Here is a 19,185-nt window from a genome sequence, read left to right on the forward strand (position 1 = left end):
GTTTTGATGGTAAAGTTGCCCCTGCCAACATGGCCACCACGTTGACATGTTTTTCAGCCTGCTCTAGCCTACTCTAAGTCTGTTTATCTAGACAAGAAAGCAGCGCAACCCAAAAGCATGTGACTAGTCTTTCTTTTGATGGCGCCACAGTAAACGGCACTTTTGCGGCCAAATATGGAACTAACGCGTTTAAACAGCTACTTTAGAAGGCGTGTTTGGGGTGAATTGGAAAGTAGTTCCACTGTACACAAGTTTATTGTACCTTCTGCCATCTAGTGGAAGGCAATACAATTTTTATAAAAAAAAAAAAAGTATTACAATTTTAAGTAAAAATTAACATTAAAAATAATAATACAGTAGACGAACATAGCTATACTGCTTTTTGAACTTACCCGCTCGACTGTCAGTCTCCCAGCGCCTGACTTGCACACCTCAGGGCACCCCCCGTTCCTCCCAAAAACAAAAATAAAAACCCAAAGGTCTCCTTCCTGATTAAGGTAACAAATGTTTTCCCAGTGTCCTCAACCTCAACTTCGTCTTCTGGCTGCTTTCCCCCCGGTAGTGACTGAGTCATCTGAACAACAAAACGTTTACTTGGTCAACAATGAAACAACAACAAACAGTGGAACTAAGAAATGATCTCACCCCTCAAAACAAGTTTTGAACTTTGGTTGTCATAGCAACGATTATGCCCATATGCCTTCCTCGTCATCCTGTTGTTGGAGGCGGAGATGGATGCATTACGGGGAAAAAAAAAAAGTTTTATATTTCTACCATGCTATTCACACACACAGCATTTTGAGCAAACACATTTGCACAAATATTTTGTCCTGAAATTTGAATAATTACAGTCGGTGAGTAATAAGGTGAGAGACTTCTAACCTGGTCCGGGGAAGGACGATGCCCAGCATGTGGGGGTCCTCGGCCTGGACCGCCACGATGATGAGGCGATGGGTGGCGCGGATGCTGCCCGTGGTGAGGGTGCTGAGGATGCGGGTGCTGAGGGTGAGGCCCCTGTTGGAGAGGGCCATGCGGGTGCTGAGGGTGCGGGTGCTGCAGTGGGGGATGTCCGTGCGGATGCTGCGGGGGATGCTGGAGGTGCTGTTGGTGCGGATGTTGGGCCTGCGGGGGACGCGGGTGCTGTGAGTGCTGGGGCGGCGGTTGAGGGTGTTGCGGGTGCTGCTGCGGGTGCTGCTGCGGGTGCTGCTGCGGGTGCTGCTGCGGATGTTGCTGCGGATGTTGCGCGTGAGCGTACTGGAGCTGCGGCTGCTGGGGGTGAGGGTGCTGCGGGGCGGCCTGTGGGTGCTGCATGTGAGGGGCGTGCGCATAAGGGGCCTGCTGGGCATGGGGAGGGTGGGCGTACTGGGTCTGAGGTTGCGGCTGAGGGTGCGGGGCTTGAGGCTGCGGGTGGTGTGGACCGTGGGGATGATATTGTTCATCTTCATAGTTGTCAGCAATCAGCTTCATTCTGCTTTGAGTCTACAGGACGAGAAGATAAATCATAAAAAATGGATTATAATTCAGGATTATTTATTGGATTCATCATCCGGGTTGTGCGTTGTAGTACGAACGTGCTGTTTAAGTTGGTGCATTAGTTTGTCCCGCTCCCGCTTCAGGGACATCACCTCCTCTTGGGTCTTCTTTTTGTTGGAGGCAGAAAGTTCCAGCAGGGCAATGTTAGCGTCTTTCTCACTGATTGCAGCTAGCAGAGCTTGCTGTCTGGAATAAATGTACACAACGTGATCAGTTAGTCATTCGTTTTAAATGGGATTATAATAGTTTTGGATTTTTTCTTATAGTTAATCGTTGTTTTTATTTAGTTCTAAAAAAATATTTTTTTTTTGTTTAGTTAATTTTTAGTAGTTTTAGTTTATTCAAAAATTCTGCATTTGAAGTGGTTTTAATAGTTTTAGTATTAGTTTTAGTTTTTTTAAGAAATATATTTTCTTGTGTGCAAATCTAAAAAAACAACCATCCAAAAATCAAATACAGGTACAGTATAACAGTACGCATACTTTAAAGTATAACTAGCACAGTGCATAGTACTGCTTCTAAAGTTTGCAACTTGAAATCTTAAATAAAGCAAGGATGACCTCGCTCTCCATCCCTTGAAAAGACTCGGAGAGCACTATTATTTTTATTTGATTTTGTTAACAAAAAAGTTTTTTTCAATTTTAGTTTTTGCTATTTTGTTAGTTTTTGTTAATTGGGACACGGTCAAAAACTTTCTGATACATTCATTATAAATATCCAAAGATTATGTGTAATGTAATGAGGAACATCACATTTTGTGTATATGGCATTCTAGCTGTTTAGCTTGTAGCTATCTTGTTTAGCTTGTAGCTAACTAGTGTAGCTAGTCGTTAACTTGTATAAGCTATTAGCGTATGTGTGTGGGTCTGTATGTTGATTTATGTTTATATTTATATTTCTGTGCTAGTTTACAACAAATTTACCAATGACTTCACTAAAATACACGAGAGACCGAACCTTGTGTGTTTATTGGAGGACATTTAAGTGTTAGCACTTAGCAGGCTGTCAAGCTACTGCTACGGACAAGTAAATGTGCTGCACTAGGCATTTCCAAACATGAACACCAGAGGTCGCAGTTTTTCGTTTGCGTTGTTGGATTGTTGTTAAATGGGGAACATGCTAACACGCCACATGGGGCTTGAGCAAAAAGTCTTGCCACTGTGAGGCAGACGTGCTAACAATTAGTACACTGTACTCTCGGATTCCTAATAATGAATAATGGAATTCAAATTAATCGACTCCTCTGCAGACTGCAGTGACTTTCTGGCGCCTCTGTTGGTTGCTTGGCAACTAAATATGTTTCCTGGAATTTTTTTCTGCAGGACAAATGAATGCTGACAGAGTAGCGCTGTGAAGATATAAGCGAGATGTGGAACAGCAGTTCTTTTCTATCGTCACTGTTTTCCTGTCAAACACGATCTGCATCCAGGGAACACATTCGGTCGTTCTAAACAGTGCCATGAGCAGAGTTCATTTGAGTTCAAATTCACAAAATGAATCCCCCCGACAGACACAATAGAAGGAGCGCAAGGAGATGACGCTCACTTCATCTCGAGAATCTCCTCCAGCTGTTTCCTGCGTTCTTGCCTCATGTTGGTGAGGTGGCTGTCGCGCTCCTGCAGCGACTGCTGCGTGGACGAGAGACGCTGCTTGGTGGAATCCAGTTCTTGCCTCGTCCTCTCAAGCGTGTTCATCAGGTCCTCCAGCTGAGTGACAGACAGGAGGAGTTCATCGTGAGCACTGGATGTCATGCATGTCAGCGTCAGTGTCAAGTATTGGGCAGTGATGGGACATTGTGAATTCCTAGCAATGCTGTCAAACTGAAACACTTGCACATGTTTATACAAATAAAGTGTTCTAAAAGTGAAAATAAAAACGGATATTTAATTCAAAAATTAAATGCAAAAATAAATAGAAATGGAAATAAAAACAACTATATATATATATATATATATATATATATATATATATATATATATATATATATATATATATATATATATATATATATACATATACCAATACCAATAGGTCAATAGTTCAACCCAAGACTTAGTACTGCCCTCTCATTTGAATAACATTTCATACTGATAGCATCTGCAGCATGAAATAAGTAAATATGAGAGCAGATCGTTTTTATTTATCGATTGACATTTAATTCTATTTATATATTTATTTTGTACTTATTTCCACATTAATTTCTGTATTTATTTTTACTTTTTGAACCTTGTTTTTCATTTTGGTATTTAATTTTACTTTTATTCGTTTATTTAATATGTAAATATTTTTTTGTTATTTTTATTACAATTTATTTTATTTTTTGTATTTAAATTTTGAATTTTATTTTTTATATCAGTTTTATTTCCACATGTATTTATTTATAGGAAACATGGGCTGAATTAAATCGACCAGTCCTAAAATGGTTCTGCTCCCACTTGAAGGAATTATTTTGTGACTGTTGGAAGGTTTGAGTCTGATCGAATGGCCATGACATGAGGGGTCCCTCAAGGATCAGTCCTTGGACCCCTTTTGTTCAGACTGTATTCAGACGTCCGTGTTTGTTATCATGTCTATGCAGATGATAGCGAGGAAGAAACACACCTTGGAGTGGTGGCCGCCCTCCAAGGAGCCATCCTTGCGGCCATCTTGTCCCAAGCCTTTCTTGTCCCCCTGTGGTCCCAATTTGATGTTTGTGCCTTTCTTGGTTGGGTCTTTGCCTCCTTGTCTGAAAACGCACTTATCATTAAGAACAGTGCTACCAATCAACGCTATTTTAATAATCATCAGCAAATATGGGAGGAGTACAGATACACTCACTCACAGAACAAAACCATAAAACACATCCATCTGAATGATGCCAGTCATGAAAGCACACGTCACACATGACTTGATGGCTTCATGTTAGCAGTTGGGAAGCGACTTACAGGTTGTAGCACCGGAGTTACAACAGGGGTTAAGTGGAAGTGGTGGGTAAGATTGTTACCTACCTGGGGGCTAAACTGCAGACGGGGGTAAAGGGAATGGAAGAAGAGGAGGGTGGGAAACACAGTGGAAGCAATAAAGGAAAAAAAGAAAAAAAAAGAAAAGAAAGAAAGATAATGACATTAGACCAACAACATAACAAAGACGCTCAAGTCATGTTTCCACCCAGCAGTAACAATCCTTTCACATTGGATTTGATCCACTGTTGACCAATCACTGGACAGCAGTGAATCAAGCGCCACAATCGAGTGCCACCGTGTGAACTAAGCCGCACTGCTCGGTAGAAAGGTTGCTTAAGTTCATCGTCAAACAACACGGGAGACCGCCGCCACGTCTGCCAGAGCGTCGTATTTGGACGTGGCGATTGCATGATGCACTTTCACGTGACGACTCGTTATTGTGTGCATCTGCTGAAAAGGGAAGCGGACATGCCGGGGAGAGAACCAGTTGGGGATGCAGGGTTGGTCGGACTCAACAATTGAGTGACCAGGAGTTGATTGTGGACCGTACTTATAAGAGCCCCCCCCCCCCACCCCCCACACACACTCATGAGCATGTGGTGCACAGCAGCCCCTTTTTCATGCAGGCCACTGGGCCAAGCATTTCCCTTAGTATCGACAAGGGCAAGTTAGGCAGGGTACGAGGAAGTGGGAAGGTGCAGCAGCACTTGGAGAAGAGAGTGATGTTGAGGTGGGGTGGGGCAGGAGTGAGGTGGTCGTCAATTAAAAGCGGGGGCGTGCATTACAAAATCCAACACCATAGACACACACAGCACGTGTACTGTTTGTGTGTGCTTGCATGTAAAACATATGAAGACAAAACACTGAAAAACAAAAAGTCTTAAACTTGCAGCAGGAAAAGTAGATGAAAATCACACCAAGATGAACACACAGCCAGACCATTACCAAACGTTATGGTGTGATTTGTTTATCACACCAGCTATTCTAAATATAGATGCAGATGCCAGTCTGAAAATAAGTGCCACTGTATGGACTAAAGTATTGGGACACCTGTCTATTACACCTGCAGGAAGTGGGGTTTCTAACCTCTTTATAGCGCTTAATAGTATGGATGACCAAAACTGCCAAAATAAATAAAAATAATAATAAAAATGTGGGAGGAAACCGGAGTACCTGGAGAAAACCCACACAGGCAGGGGGAGAACATGCAAACTCCAACCAGGTCGGCCAAAGCCCGGGCTCGCTCTCACGTCCTCTGCGCTGGGAGGCGAACGTGCTAACCAGTCAACCACCGTGCCGCCCAAATACAAATATAAAATATGTAATCAAAACAATAAATACAAAAAAAATTACGCAAATGGAAATAAAAGCAATAGCAAAATATAGACAGAAATAAAAGTTATAAACGAGATTCAAAAAAAAATAAATTTGAAAAATAAGTATGGAAATAAATACAACAAGAAATAAATAGAATTCAATTGATCAATAAATAAATAACAAAAAATAGACATGTACCGCTATTTAAATAAAAGTAAAAATGAATACAAAAATAAAAAACAAGTTTCAAAAATAAAAAAAATATATAAAAAAAATACAAAATATATAAATAGAATAAAATGTGTCAATAAATAACAACACTCTGCTCTCCTATTTATTTATTATATGCTGAAGACAAGATCAGCATAAAATTATTTTATAATCTTGTTTTTTTTTTGTGTGGTATTTATTTTTACTTACATGTTTTGGAAATTAATTGTTTTTATTTTCACTTTTATTTATTCTCTATTGTGGCAGTTTTGGTCCTCAACATAATAGTTTCTTTTATGTAATACTTAGTCACTACGTTGGATTGTCCCACATTCTCTCTAGTTCATTAAAGAGGTGTTTAATGGGGTTAAAGGTCAACCTCTTTCATGTTTTCCCAAATCTTGTTCTTGCACTATTCGTTTTTGTATTTGTATTATTTTTAGCAAGCTACTTTACTTGTTATTTCTTTACTTTGATTTGAGATGTCTAACTTCTTTTGGAAATGCTTTTAAATGTTGTACTTTTAATTATGTGAGGCAGAGGGAGTTATCTTGTATATGAAATGTGAAATATAAAGCTACCTTGCCTTACACATGCCTTTCACTGTCCAAAACGGCTTTGTTAAATGAACTGAATACATGTGTCCCAAGACTTTTGCACATATGGTGAAATTAATGTATCACAATGTTCATAAACTGATTAAATGGACATATTTGACTCGCCCAATTTTTGCGTGTGCTTATTTACAGCTGCTGCATGCAACAACAACAAAAAATAGCAAAACAAACACACATTACACATCCACTGTACAATTTATGATATGGATTAGATGGGAAACAAACAAATGAGCCTTTCTCAAGAAATCCAAAACCAACACAAGACAGCAAAGCAAGCACATTGTAGAAAAAAAGTGAAAGCAAACAAAACCTCTGGGATGTTTGCGTCAGCGTGACCGTGAGCGTCACGCTGACGCAAGCATCCGCGAAATCGTTCCGCAGACCGCGCCGCCGAGCTCGAGTGCCAGGGCAGAGCACTCACTTTCCCAGGAAGTCCCACACCATGCCCCCTATCTGCTGGGGGGCAGCGGACATCGGGGGGAGCGGGTCAGGGGGGGCTCTGCCACCAGGACGAGGGGTGGGGCGAGGGGTGGAGTGAGGGGGGCTGTGTTTGGAAAGGGGTTGAGGAGTCGTGACAACGCAAAACAGCGTTGTAAGAAAGATGGAATAAAAGAGGGACAATTATTGGATAGTGGTAAAGGGTAGAAAAGGTTGAAGTGATCAATAGTGGAAGGGTGGTCAAGAAAGGGAGAGGAAGGTGTGGAGGTAGAAAAGGGAGCAGGGCAGAAAAGTGGGTAAAGGTGGCAAAGAAAAACACTCAATTAATCAAATGTCTCTACAACAGCAGGAAGTAATCATCTCTCGCGGTCCAATTAATCAGTCTCTTCTCATCAATAACACCAATAGAGATGCTGCTTCTCATTATTTCGGACCACCAACTAGCCACCGATCATGTGTATTAAGACTAAAGTACATCAATCGTGATCAGATCCGCCGTGAAATATGCGACGGACTGTAAGGCGTAAAGGCAAATGCATGAATTGTGCAGCACTCGTCACTCGACGAAGACTTTGACTACGGCCGAACCTCTAAAGAAGATCGAGTCGGAACAATACGCCCACAAGCTGCTGCAAGAGTGCTATTAGAAAATGTGCTTTCCAAAGAAAACAAGGAACTGCTTAAAGTTATTTTGTATTTGTAAAAGCAGATTTGTTTCTATATTGAGCTTCACGACAGCAAAATGTTAGTAATAGAAAGCCAAAAATTCATCCTAGCTGATATGATCCGTCTTCGAAATAATCATAATTGGCGAGAATTTAGTCGATATGCACCATCTGTCCACGAGATGGCGCTCTGAATGCATTCAATGGCGACTTTTGGATGGAAAGTGTAAAAACTGTACCAAACATACATCATAATGCAAATGACCGGCTGTGCAGACCCTTGACAGGGGAAAGTTGCTTTTTCGTCTTCGTAAAGGTCGGTAATAAAATGAGTATTATTTTCAACTAAGGCCATACGGATAGCGTGGTGACCCATTTCTTGGTATATTTAAAGTAGCACTAAGGAACTTTTCAACCTTAACTCATTTGCTCCCAAAAAGTTATAAATACATTATATTTTAAACGTTTTAAGTGTCCCAAAGACATATATATACGTTTTTTATGTAATTTTTTTATTTTTATGCTAGAGCATACAGAAGGCTTTGATGCAGCCTCTCAACTGCAGAGAACACTTGAGGAAATGGTAGTTTATTACAAAAACGGCCAGCAGGTGGCAGCAGAGCAAAAGAGATCAACCAGGGCCATGTTGGAAAAAAAGCTCATTTACTCACAGTTCTAAACAGATTTGTGAATAATGATGAAACTTAGCTATATTCTAATGCAAAACGGCAACAGACAGAAATATACTTTTTTTTCCTGATGAAAGAAGAGACTCAAATCTTTCTTTTGGTCAGATTTGATGTTTTTATAGCAATAGAACACAATATTCTGTGGGCCTTGCAAAATCAGTCAAAATCCAGTAAAACTGCCGGAGTGAAAGGGGTTGATTCAGTGAAAATGGCTGGGAGTCAATCAGTTAATAAAATATTTTCATCACTCTACTGATGAAACATCGCCTTAAAACTAGTTGAATGGTACCTTTGCCATGGCCCGAGGGTGTCTGTATCATTTTTACTGTCACTAAGCAACTTTGAGGAGGATGGTAGGAACACTGCCACACAAAAAAACTACAAATGTGCTGACTACTTTATGGCATACGTCACTTCCCCTTTTCCTTATTCGTTACGGAGACGGAAATCAATTTGAATGTCGACGCAAAACAACCGAAAAGTTTTATCTGAGTAGACAAAAAAGAAAAAAGAAAAAGGGAAGCGACCCGGATAAAAGGACAGTCAAGGATCAACATTGGTCTGGCTTTCACTCGCTGGCATGGGCTAAAAAAACCCGACACAATGCGCTTGTCCTCATGGGAAATGTGGTCTTCCTTCAGGCATAACAATACCACTTGTGTCCATATGGCGGCGCCATAATTAACATAAACTGAAAGTTCCTTAGTGTTGCTTTAACTAACCAACTTGTTGGATCAAAATCTTCATCTAACGTGCTGGGTCCAATCCTCAATCCTCAACTCATTCACTGCCAGCTTAGTAAAAATGGATCTTTGACGTCGATAGCCGTCTATGGCAGTGAATGGGTTTTAAAGGGGAAGTTGACCCACAACAATAATATGGTCAATGCAGCGTCACTAGACTAAAATCGCTATTTTGATTAATATAGCGTTTGCGGAATATGAGTTAAGCAGCAAAATCCAGCCGTTTTTTTAATCCATCTCAGGGGGCGGCCATTTTGCCACTTGCTGTCAACCGAAAATGACATCACAGTTGCTCAGGGCTCAGGCAGTGACAAATCATGGCTCACTTGTTAAACTGATACAACATATTATATTGTAAAGAACATTTTTGGGCAGACTTTAAGAGTGTACTGTATATTGAAATTGCAACTGTGTCAACGATTATGCTTTGTCTAAACTTACACTATGTATGTGTTGTTATTATTGTAAGCCAACGCTATTAGCGCACAACACATACTTTACCTTTCCAACTCTGCGATCTTCTTGTCTTTGTCATTCTTCTCAGTCTCCACTTCCCGCAGGATGTCCAAGAGTCTTTCCACTTCCGTCTGAGCCTTGCCGGCCTCGTCCTTGAAGTAGCCCACCTCCTTCTCCAGCAACTTCACTCGGTCCACGTACTCCGGGTTCCCTCTCGAGCCCGTCTGGTGCTCAACTTCGTGGGCTTTCTGCGTCCCATGAAAACCCCAACACAAACACAAAGATGGACTCAGTTAACTCAATTGTGTGACGTCAACACAAACAAACCGCAGGTTGGTTATATGATCTAGTCTTTTCATTTTTTTTGCCACCTATCTGCCTGCCTGAAACAAAGTAAATAACACGAGGGTATCGTTAGTGGTGCTGGCTCATTAACTTGAACGGAGCAATAAACTAGCGCAACTTAACGTCTATGTGAGACTTTCAGACACTTTGCGCACACAGTTATAAACACTGGAGTGGGTTTGTGTATTGATAAGCACACAAATACAAAAAAAGCCGCGTGAGTCCTGACAGTTTACGGGACGAGAACAGCCACACGTCAACACAGCTTATGCAACAACAACAGCCTCCACCAAACCACTGCAGTGAAAGGCCGACCACGCTCGAGGCTTCAGCTAACCACACTGACACAGTCGAGAAGCTTAGCAACAGAGTGACAACATGCAACAAAGTCCACCGTGTCATGCAAACCCAACAAAGCTAAACAATCTTTGTGGCGGTCGCTTGAAATAAACCACTTTTTAAGCGTGAGGAATAAAACATGATTTTACAGATTATTTTTTTTTGGTACATATATATATATATATATTTATATATATTAAAAAATACTTCATAAATAGAACAGCACAAATTTACGTTGGCTTTCCATTATTTTGTTTACCTGCTCGCTTTTTGTATCGCTTCCACTAGGTACTAATATGTTTGCTGTGAACACTTAAACAGCGGATATAAAAAGTCTACACACCCCTGCTCAAATGCCAGTATTTTTTGTGACCAATGGGACCAAGATAAGTCTGAAAGTACTGAAATATGGTGGTTGCAAAAGTGTGCACACCCTCTTATAACTGTGATGCGGATGTGTTCAGAATTGGCCAATTAGTTAGGGCTGTGCAATTAATCCAAATTCAATTCCAATTTCAATTATTACGCTCCATAATTACAAAATCAGAATAATCGTCCCAAAAAAATATTATTAATACTCATTTTGAGTTGTTTAAATTTATACATTTACACCTTTTTAAAATTTTAAAATAACTAATTTAATAAATTTTGTTTAATCCAAAAGGAACTTTCATAATTATAGTGTTACAAAGAATTTTATGTCTATTTTAAGTTTCCTAATTGTGATTTCAATTATTACCAAAATAATTGTGATGAATATTTTCTTCATAACCGAGCAGCCCAATTCAAATTGATGTTGAATGGGAATCAACACACACCTGCAATCATTTAAAGTGCCTCTGATTAACCCCAAATGTTCTAGTAGGCTTTTCATGGCATTCATTTTTTGCTTTCTAGTGGAATTTTGTGCTAACATGATTACATCCACCATGTCTAAAGTCCTAGGCCCAACTGAAGAAACATCCCCAAAGCATGATGGGTAATGTGTTTATAATGCCCAACATATATTTTGGGATTATAATGAAAAAAATCAACCTTGAGTTTCATCGAACCACAACAAAATCTAGACTTTTTATAGTCACTGTACAAATTTTCCCCCCAAGAAAAGATCGCCGTTTAAATCAAATGTCCATATGATCGTAATTGTTGGTTTTCAAACTTGTGAAGCAAAAGTTGGCGCTGACATTCCATCCAGCCAACGATTTTCAAAACTGTTTGTACTAATAAGGGTCAAAGCTACCTAAAACCCTGGCCTGGTCTGTAGACAACAATTCACACTCACGTTCACAACAACAAAGGACAACACACAGAATTGACAGAGCCTGGATTTGAACCCATGGTCTCCGAACGACGAGGCACATATGCTAAGCACTCCTCCACTGTGTTGCGATACTACTAATATACAAAAAAACACTAAACAACATATGTTCCTGATTGATTTTTTTATGGTGCAGTGCTTTTTGTATATAAAATCAGAGGTACAAAATAGGACTAGAGAGGGTGGATTTTTTTTACATATATTTATAATGAAAGTTGGACTTTCTTGCATATGACCAAAATATAACCACAAGACCCACACTCCCAACTTTAATATATTCAAATATGCCTCCTGTTGGTTCTGATGTCAATTCAATATTAGCATAAGCAGCTTCATGGCATATTGAGTGTATTTTGGAATACAAAAACCAGATTCAGCACAGATGTGACAAGCACAAACACTTGCGGGAAGACTGCCCAATGTAAAGCTACTTTAGTGCAACGTACAGTGCAATGATACACATGCATCTGGGTGAGGTGGGGGGGAGGGGGGGAGGGGTTGAAGCACAGCCACGTGTGCTGAGAGGGCCAACATGAGCACCATGTGTCATATCCCAACGCATTTCAGCCTCCTCATGCGTTCCGTGTCGTGGCTCAACGAGAGGAACTTACAGGATTGTTCATGTGACTGAAAAGCTGCTCAGCTTGCTACGTTGCAAGAGGAGGGAGTGGGGGGGGGGGGATGGGGGTCGAGGGGTAGTCAGGGATGGGAGAGTACGTGTTAGGAGTCAGTGTGAGGCAGGAGACAACAGCAGCACATTATTATACATGGCTACATCTGAACACAGCGCAGACAGATGCAGAGGACCAGACGAGGGGACAGTGGAAGGAGGCGGAGGGAATGTTACGGGAGCGTCATGGTCGCAGTGACATTCAGTGTTGCTTTTCAAAAGTCTTGGAAATGCTTCTATTGACTAAAGTTTGTGTGTAATTTCCTGTCTGCAGTTGGGTAGATTTCTTCTTTGTGTTAAGGACCTTGTAATTTGAAGATAATTGAGAAATGAGCGTTTTAGAGCGCCTCGTTGTTGGCCATGAGTGTAGGTAGATCAAAAGAATGTCAGAAAAGCGAGAAAGGGGTTGTTTTTTTTTTGCACGTGACACTCATCATGTGCGCAAATTCTTCATGCTGCCATGGTCGCTCCAGAGTGCCTCGTTGTTGGCTATAAGTGCGCATACATCATCAAAACAAAGCGGAAGACTGAGGGGAAAAAAGTGAGACATGACAGTCAGCATGCGGACAGTTGCTGGCTGCTTTAGAATGAGCGCCTCGTTGTCATGGCGATGGGATATAGTCCAGCCACTGGAGGCTTTAAGGGGATGTACTGTATATTTTTGTGGCGCAAACGTAGTTTTGTGTTGGCAAAAGAAAGATGTTGGATGAAATTGACTCCATTTTTCCATGCCGTCCTAAAAAAAACTAATAAATAAATAAAATAAAATAAATATATATATTTTTAATTTTATTATTATTATTATTATTATTATTATTATTATTATTATTATTATTATATATATTTTATATATCATTATATTATATTATTATTAATAAAATTTTAAAAAAGAATCTGATTTATATCGTGGTGTTTAATTGACAGTTGACGGCCATTGACATTAAAGCCTCAATTTATTTATTGCGATGTTTTTTAATCATTCAAATCTGACAGTGTTGTTGTTAACAAAACTCCTCTGCAGTGTGTCAAATTTAGAAGATATTTATTTTCACTTTACAGGGTCCTTAATGTTAACGTCAGGACACAAATAATTGAAAATAATGGGTGCATCTCAGTGAATTAGAACATTGTTGGAAAACGTATTTTATTTAATCAGTTCAACAAGAACAACAAAAATCTAGATTCTAGATTCACTCCAAAAGAATGAAATACTTCATGATTTCATTTATTATAATATTGATGCGTATTGCCTATAGTCAATTAAAACACCTCAATTCACCATCTCAAGAATACTACATTACAATATAGAAACAATCGAAAGTTTTTTAATCGGCCTTCAGAAAAGTATTTTCCTCTGTGTTTAATTATTGTATAATGTGGTTTACTAAATGCCATTTTCTGTGATTCTCACTTATTGAGATGCACCTGTATGTTTGAAACTACAAGGAGGAGCTCAGACTTACGAATACGAAAGTCAACCGACATTACAACAGCAGAGACTTGTACAAAGTGAATTATCGCACCGAGAGGCGCACACCTACCTTCTGTAATTGCGTCTCCAACTTACTGCACTCCTCTTTTTTCTGCTCGATGGCGATCTCCAAGGACTTGAGTTTGGAGTCCCTCTTGAGGCCCGAAGACGCCAGAGAAGACGCATGCTCCTTGAGATCGATGAGACTGGACTGCAGGTACACGCGCAGGACAAGACAGTGTTGAGATACAAAAAAAGACACAATAAAAAAAATGCAAGCGTGCGATTCACAAACCTCTTTTTCAGTTAATTCTATCTGCAGGCTGTTGACTTTCTCCTTGAGATCCTTGTTCTCCTTCTTGTAGGCGTCGACTTCCTCCAGACGTTCTCTGTCTTCCCGCTCTCGTTGGTCCTTCAGACGCTCTATGATTCTCTCCTGATGACACAAAAAATATGCAGAATGAACTTAATAATAGGGGAGTAAAAAAAAAAAAAGTTCTATGCAGCCACTAGTCTAAATACGGTATTCTGGTTAATAATGCGTTAGTGAAATATGAGTTGAGCAGCAAAATGCAGCAGTTTTTATCAATATCAGAAGGCGGCCATTTTGCCACTTGCAGTCAAGTAAAAATGACATCACAGTTGATTAGGTCTCAGGTAACAACCAATCACAGCTCAGCTTCAGAAAACAGGTGAGCTGTAATTGGTCGTTGTCTGAGCCCTGAGCAACTGTGATGTCATCTTCAGTCGACATCGAAGTGGCAAAATGGCCGCCCCCTGAGATGGATAAAAACAGCTGGATTTTGCTGCATAAGTCATATTCCACAAATGCAATATTAACTCATTCACTGCCATTGGCGGCTATAGACGTCCAAAATTCATTTGAACCATTTCTATTAGTTTCACCTTTTTTTCCCCACTTTTGTTAACAAGAGTATGAAAACCTAGAATTTTAACTATTGAAGTCATGCGATTAATTACAATTAAAAAATTTAATTGCCTGATCCCCCTAATTTTTAATAATCTTTTCTTTTTTTAATTAGGGGCATCAGGCGATTACATTTTTTAATTGTTATTATTCACATGACTTCACTAGTTAACTCACGATTAATCACACATTTTATATCTGTTCTAAATGTACAATATTTTTTTTCTAGGTTCTCATACTCTTGTTAACAAAAGTGAATTTTTTTTGGGACGTCTATAGCCGTCAATGGCAGTGAATGAGTTCATCAGTATGTCATGTTTAGACTAGTGAGGTTACATATAACATATTATTGTCAAGAAATGTTCAAGGTTGACTTCCCCTTCAATAATCAGGGCTAAACCGATTCGTTGAGCCAGTCCTATTCCTAGTTTGTTGCTATAGCAACAGGGAGATGCATCACATGTAAGCATGCACTGTATGATTGTCCACTCAACATTTGTATTCTTTTATAATATTATTTGCTTCTCTATAGGATCTCAGTAATTCTATGACTTGATTTAGTGAACCCTCATTTTTCACAGGGTAAACGACTGAGGCTCTCCTTTCCCATACACAAGGCAAGGAAGCTAACGCTTTACCTTCTCTGATAGCGCCTCCTCCAGGGTGGCCAGCGCAGTGTCGGTGTTGGTGGAGTCGGTCTGCAGAGACTTGACCCGGTCTTTCAGGTTGCTCAGCTGCTTGTCTTTATCCCGCAGTTGCTCCTGCAGGTTCTCAATCTGGAGGAGGAGAAACACAAATCAAGGCACTAATTATCAAGATATTAACATCAACACCAAATCATCTCAACAGGAGGTGCTACTTTTTTTTTTTTTTTAAGTCAACACAGACCAAGAAAACAAACAACAGATGAGAGGATGAGTGTGAGAGAAGGAAACAATAGAGGACGCATGAGCAGGTCAGGCTGAGAGAGAGTGTATCACTGGGAGTATTTATAGCACACACATACACACACGCACGCACGCGCGCGCGCTGGGGGCAGTGAGGTAGAAATATCTCCTCGTCTTTCTTTTCTATGGACTTTTTCCCCCCACGCTCAAACCCGAGAGTTCTCACTCTGTTAAGTTGCTCGGTTTTAATTTCAGATCGTGCTGATATATTAAACCGCATTTGAAAATCTATTCATTCAGCTTGAGAGTGAACTGAAACTGTAAACAGATCCATCCACATCACATAGTAATACATTTCAGTTGAATGTTTCCTATACATGCCCCCCTGACAAATAAAATAAATACAACTAAACACTCCAATCATAAGGCACTGCACAGATTCACAAATATACACGGAAACCTGACGTCAAAGTCAAGGTGTCACACGATAATCTGGGAATGAATATATGAATACCTTCTTCTGCAGGACATTGATTTTCCTTTCTTTGACTTCGAGCATGTCCTTCATGTCCCTGATTTCTCCAGCAAGAGTGCCTTTCTCTTCCGTCAGGTCCTGCAACTGCTTGGTTTTCTTGTTGAGGAAGGATTCTTTCTCCTCCAAACGCAGACGGAGAGCATCCACCTGAAGCATGACGTAAGAAAACATGGCAGATGATTTGAAATAATAAATGGAAAATAGCAGGAAAAGTGCCATGGTTTCTTTAAAAAGACGCTTTAGTGACTTACTTCCCATTACAGTGGCTATAGAAAGTCTACACACCCCTGTTAAAATATCAGGTTTTTCGCTATAAAAAAAAAAGATAAATCATTTCAAAACTTTTTCTGTCATTAAAATGGCCTCTAACCTCAACAATTTTTACACAATTTTTTTTTTAATGTTAAAACATCAGAATAAAGATAAAATTAAAATAATTGCACATGTTATTTACGTTCGGATGTCAATCTGGTGACCAGTGGTTGTGTTATTATTTTAGCTAATGCTATATGCTACCTTGCGTCCAAACGTTTTTGCTAGGTCCCGGCAGTTATTGGAAGTTGGCTCTGCTGTTTACCATTTTAGCACTGGAAATATGCCGCCAGAAAAGTTCAGCTTGCGTTGGGTCTGACCAATGAGTGCAGCATTAGGCTGGTAGGACTACATTTCCCATGATTCTTAGACACGGAAGCAGGAAGTAGTTCTAGTTCCGTTATGATGAAAACATGCCTGCTAGCGATTTAACAGTACAAATTTTTTTTTTTTTAAATAATTACAAATAAAAATAACATTTAAAAAAAGGAAACCTTTTTAATTGGTGTAATGTATGAATGACAACAATGTGATAAATAATGTCGAAATCCGCCATATGGTAACTATGAGTGCTATTTGGACAAAAAAATGTATTCTCTCCATCTTGTCTAAGGCCACAACTGAACCCCAAAGCATGATGCCGCCACCACCACAATTCACTCTTTGGTCTTCTTTTGCTAATTTCAAAGTTCAAACATGGGTTCATCGAAACCATAACACATTTCTTAATAGATGCTGACAATGTTTCCCCCATTTGCTTTACTCTAAATGAAAGTAGACATTTTTGTATTATCTTGTTGATGTACTTGCACTAACAGTTTCATTTTACCTCTGTTTGCAAGATGGCCGCCCGTTGCTCTTTGGCGGTGAGAGACTCTTTGAGCACTTCGATGTGCTGTTTGCAGTCCGAGTTCTGGTTGTTGAGTGTTTCCAATTTTGTCTGCAGAGCCAGCAACTCGGACTCCTTCTTGGACAACTCCTGCTTGAGTTGGTCAATCTGCAACGAACACAAACACTTTTGAAATCACAATATTCAAAACTTTGGCGCTATTTTCATCAACACAAGTTGCTGTCATTAAAAACGCATTTGGGACTGCCACAACCCCCAAATGCATTCCTCATGTATTATACATCATTCCTATTCATGATGGATGAAAAATGGTCTAAAAATAGCTCAACAAAACTGTGGACCGTTTGGCGCCTGGTCCATGTACACTAGAAGCAGTGAGTAAACAGAAAGTCAATGCTTCAGGGAGGCAGACGCGTCCCTGGAGAGAGACGTGCACAAGTTGCGTGAGAAGGTGCAGAAGCTTCATACACTCGGCAGATTATAGCGTTACACTTTCAGCGGCTGAATATAAGTCAAAGAGCACACATATTAGAGATGTTTAATACCACATTTTTCAGACCAATACGTAGAAGCTTCTATTTTCTAGTTCCTGATCGTAAAATGGCCACAAGAGGTATTGGCTACCATCACGAGTACCAATACGCACACCAGTCGCCATGGGTGGGCCATAGGGGTCCGTGCCCGCCCACCAAGATGATTGTGCCCCCCCCCCCCCATTTAAGGCATGGATCTCTAAAAATACGCTTTTTTATTATTATATTTTTCATGGTCGCTAATTTAGTGTTTTAAAATACTAATGTTGAGTTGTTTATCACTAAGACATTAAAAATATTGTAACGAACTAAGTGTGTTATGTGTTCCGGTGTTGCCCATTCTGTTTCGCACTCTTATGTCCGAGTGTCAGTAAACACAACACAGTGTTCATTGCTGCTACTACTCACTGCTCGTGAATTGTTCTTGTTTTCGGCGTCGGCTGCGGCCAACAGTAGCCGTTTGTTCAAGACAAATAAAAACATGTCTGTATAACATGTACGTAGTTGTAAATAAGGAGTTCAGAGGACACTGCCGCACAAGACCAGCGTACGGCAAGTGAGGAGGGACATACTACAAACTGTCAACAATTACTTGAAAAAAGAGCCACATATCGTTTGGGTTAGAATGGGATAATATAATAAAAGCTAATCTTACTAATCCAATGAGTTGTAGCTTTGATGATACATCTCCAAGGAGAAACTCAACGAGGCATCTTTACAAACAGCTTCACTTTGCCTCTTCCAATATGGCTGCAGCATCAACGTACTCACTGTATGTGTATGTACTGTAAATGCTGTCTATGATAATACTGGTCAGCGGGCGCCATTCAATGGATGGATGCACGGCAGTGCTATGTGAATTTATCCAAAATATGAAACAGGTTAATGCTGTCTGAAGGGTATTCATAATAATTGGACCCCCCCCCCCCTCCCCATGCATTTCCTGTGCCCCTCTTAAGCCTAGGCTCTGGCAACAGGCCTTAAAATACCTTAAAATTGGCACTCTCTGATCACTAACAAATTTATATTCTTATGTATACACTCTCCTTTAAAAAAATGCATCTCTGAGATTACAGCCAACAAGACAATTTGCTGATGTTGCTAAATGCTAAACACAGCAGCCTTATTGAGTATTCACCTCCCTGTATAGCTCAATCAGGACGCAGGCGCGCCACCTACCTTGGTTTTCATAAACTTGGAGTGATTCTTGTAGACCTCCATCTGCTTGATCTCCTCCTCACGGTCCTCCGTGTTCAGCAAGCCGTTTGCCTTCAACATTTGGATCTCATCCTCCAGGTCGCGAATGTTGCGCTCCAGGGAGGCGATTTTGGTGTCCTGCACGCAGAAATGCACTTCAGAATCCACACTGGCATGCTCACAAGTTGCA

The 19,185-nt window shown here is 40.2% G+C and overlaps 1 protein-coding gene across 7 annotated transcripts in view; it reads right to left on the reverse strand.

Annotated features, from left to right (window-relative positions):
* Positions 1 to 398: 398 nt before the first annotated feature.
* The window catches only part of erc2 (ELKS/RAB6-interacting/CAST family member 2), a 41,360-nt gene continuing 22,573 nt past the window's right edge, over positions 399 to 19,185 (reverse strand). For 2 of the 7 annotated variants that reach the window (XM_086086579.1, XM_086086578.1), the window contains 15 exons: positions 18,978 to 19,133; positions 17,245 to 17,412; positions 16,083 to 16,250; positions 15,320 to 15,457; positions 14,049 to 14,189; positions 13,824 to 13,964; positions 12,224 to 12,259; positions 9,656 to 9,858; positions 7,041 to 7,163; positions 4,135 to 4,258; positions 3,079 to 3,239; positions 1,572 to 1,719; positions 883 to 1,479; positions 646 to 713; positions 399 to 574 (listed from right to left, as the gene is read on the reverse strand). In XM_086086579.1, coding sequence (XP_085942705.1) covers positions 687 to 713; positions 883 to 1,479; positions 1,572 to 1,719; positions 3,079 to 3,239; positions 4,135 to 4,258; positions 7,041 to 7,163; positions 9,656 to 9,858; positions 12,224 to 12,259; positions 13,824 to 13,964; positions 14,049 to 14,189; positions 15,320 to 15,457; positions 16,083 to 16,250; positions 17,245 to 17,412; positions 18,978 to 19,133 — 2,331 coding nt within the window. In that variant the 3' untranslated portion in view covers positions 399 to 574; positions 646 to 686. Of the gene's footprint in view, positions 575 to 645; positions 714 to 882; positions 1,480 to 1,571; positions 1,720 to 3,078; positions 3,240 to 4,134; positions 4,259 to 4,520; positions 4,533 to 7,040; positions 7,164 to 9,655; positions 9,859 to 12,223; positions 12,260 to 13,823; positions 13,965 to 14,048; positions 14,190 to 15,319; positions 15,458 to 16,082; positions 16,251 to 17,244; positions 17,413 to 18,977; positions 19,134 to 19,185 lie in introns of all 7 variants that reach the window. The other 5 variants (XM_086086583.1, XM_086086580.1, XM_086086584.1 and 2 more) reach the window with 4 other exon arrangements.

Source organism: Leptonotus elevatus, chromosome 10, assembly GCF_054856555.1.
Source record: "Leptonotus elevatus isolate MCC_2025b chromosome 10, RoL_Lele_1.0, whole genome shotgun sequence".
NCBI lineage: Eukaryota > Metazoa > Chordata > Actinopteri > Syngnathiformes > Syngnathidae > Leptonotus > Leptonotus elevatus.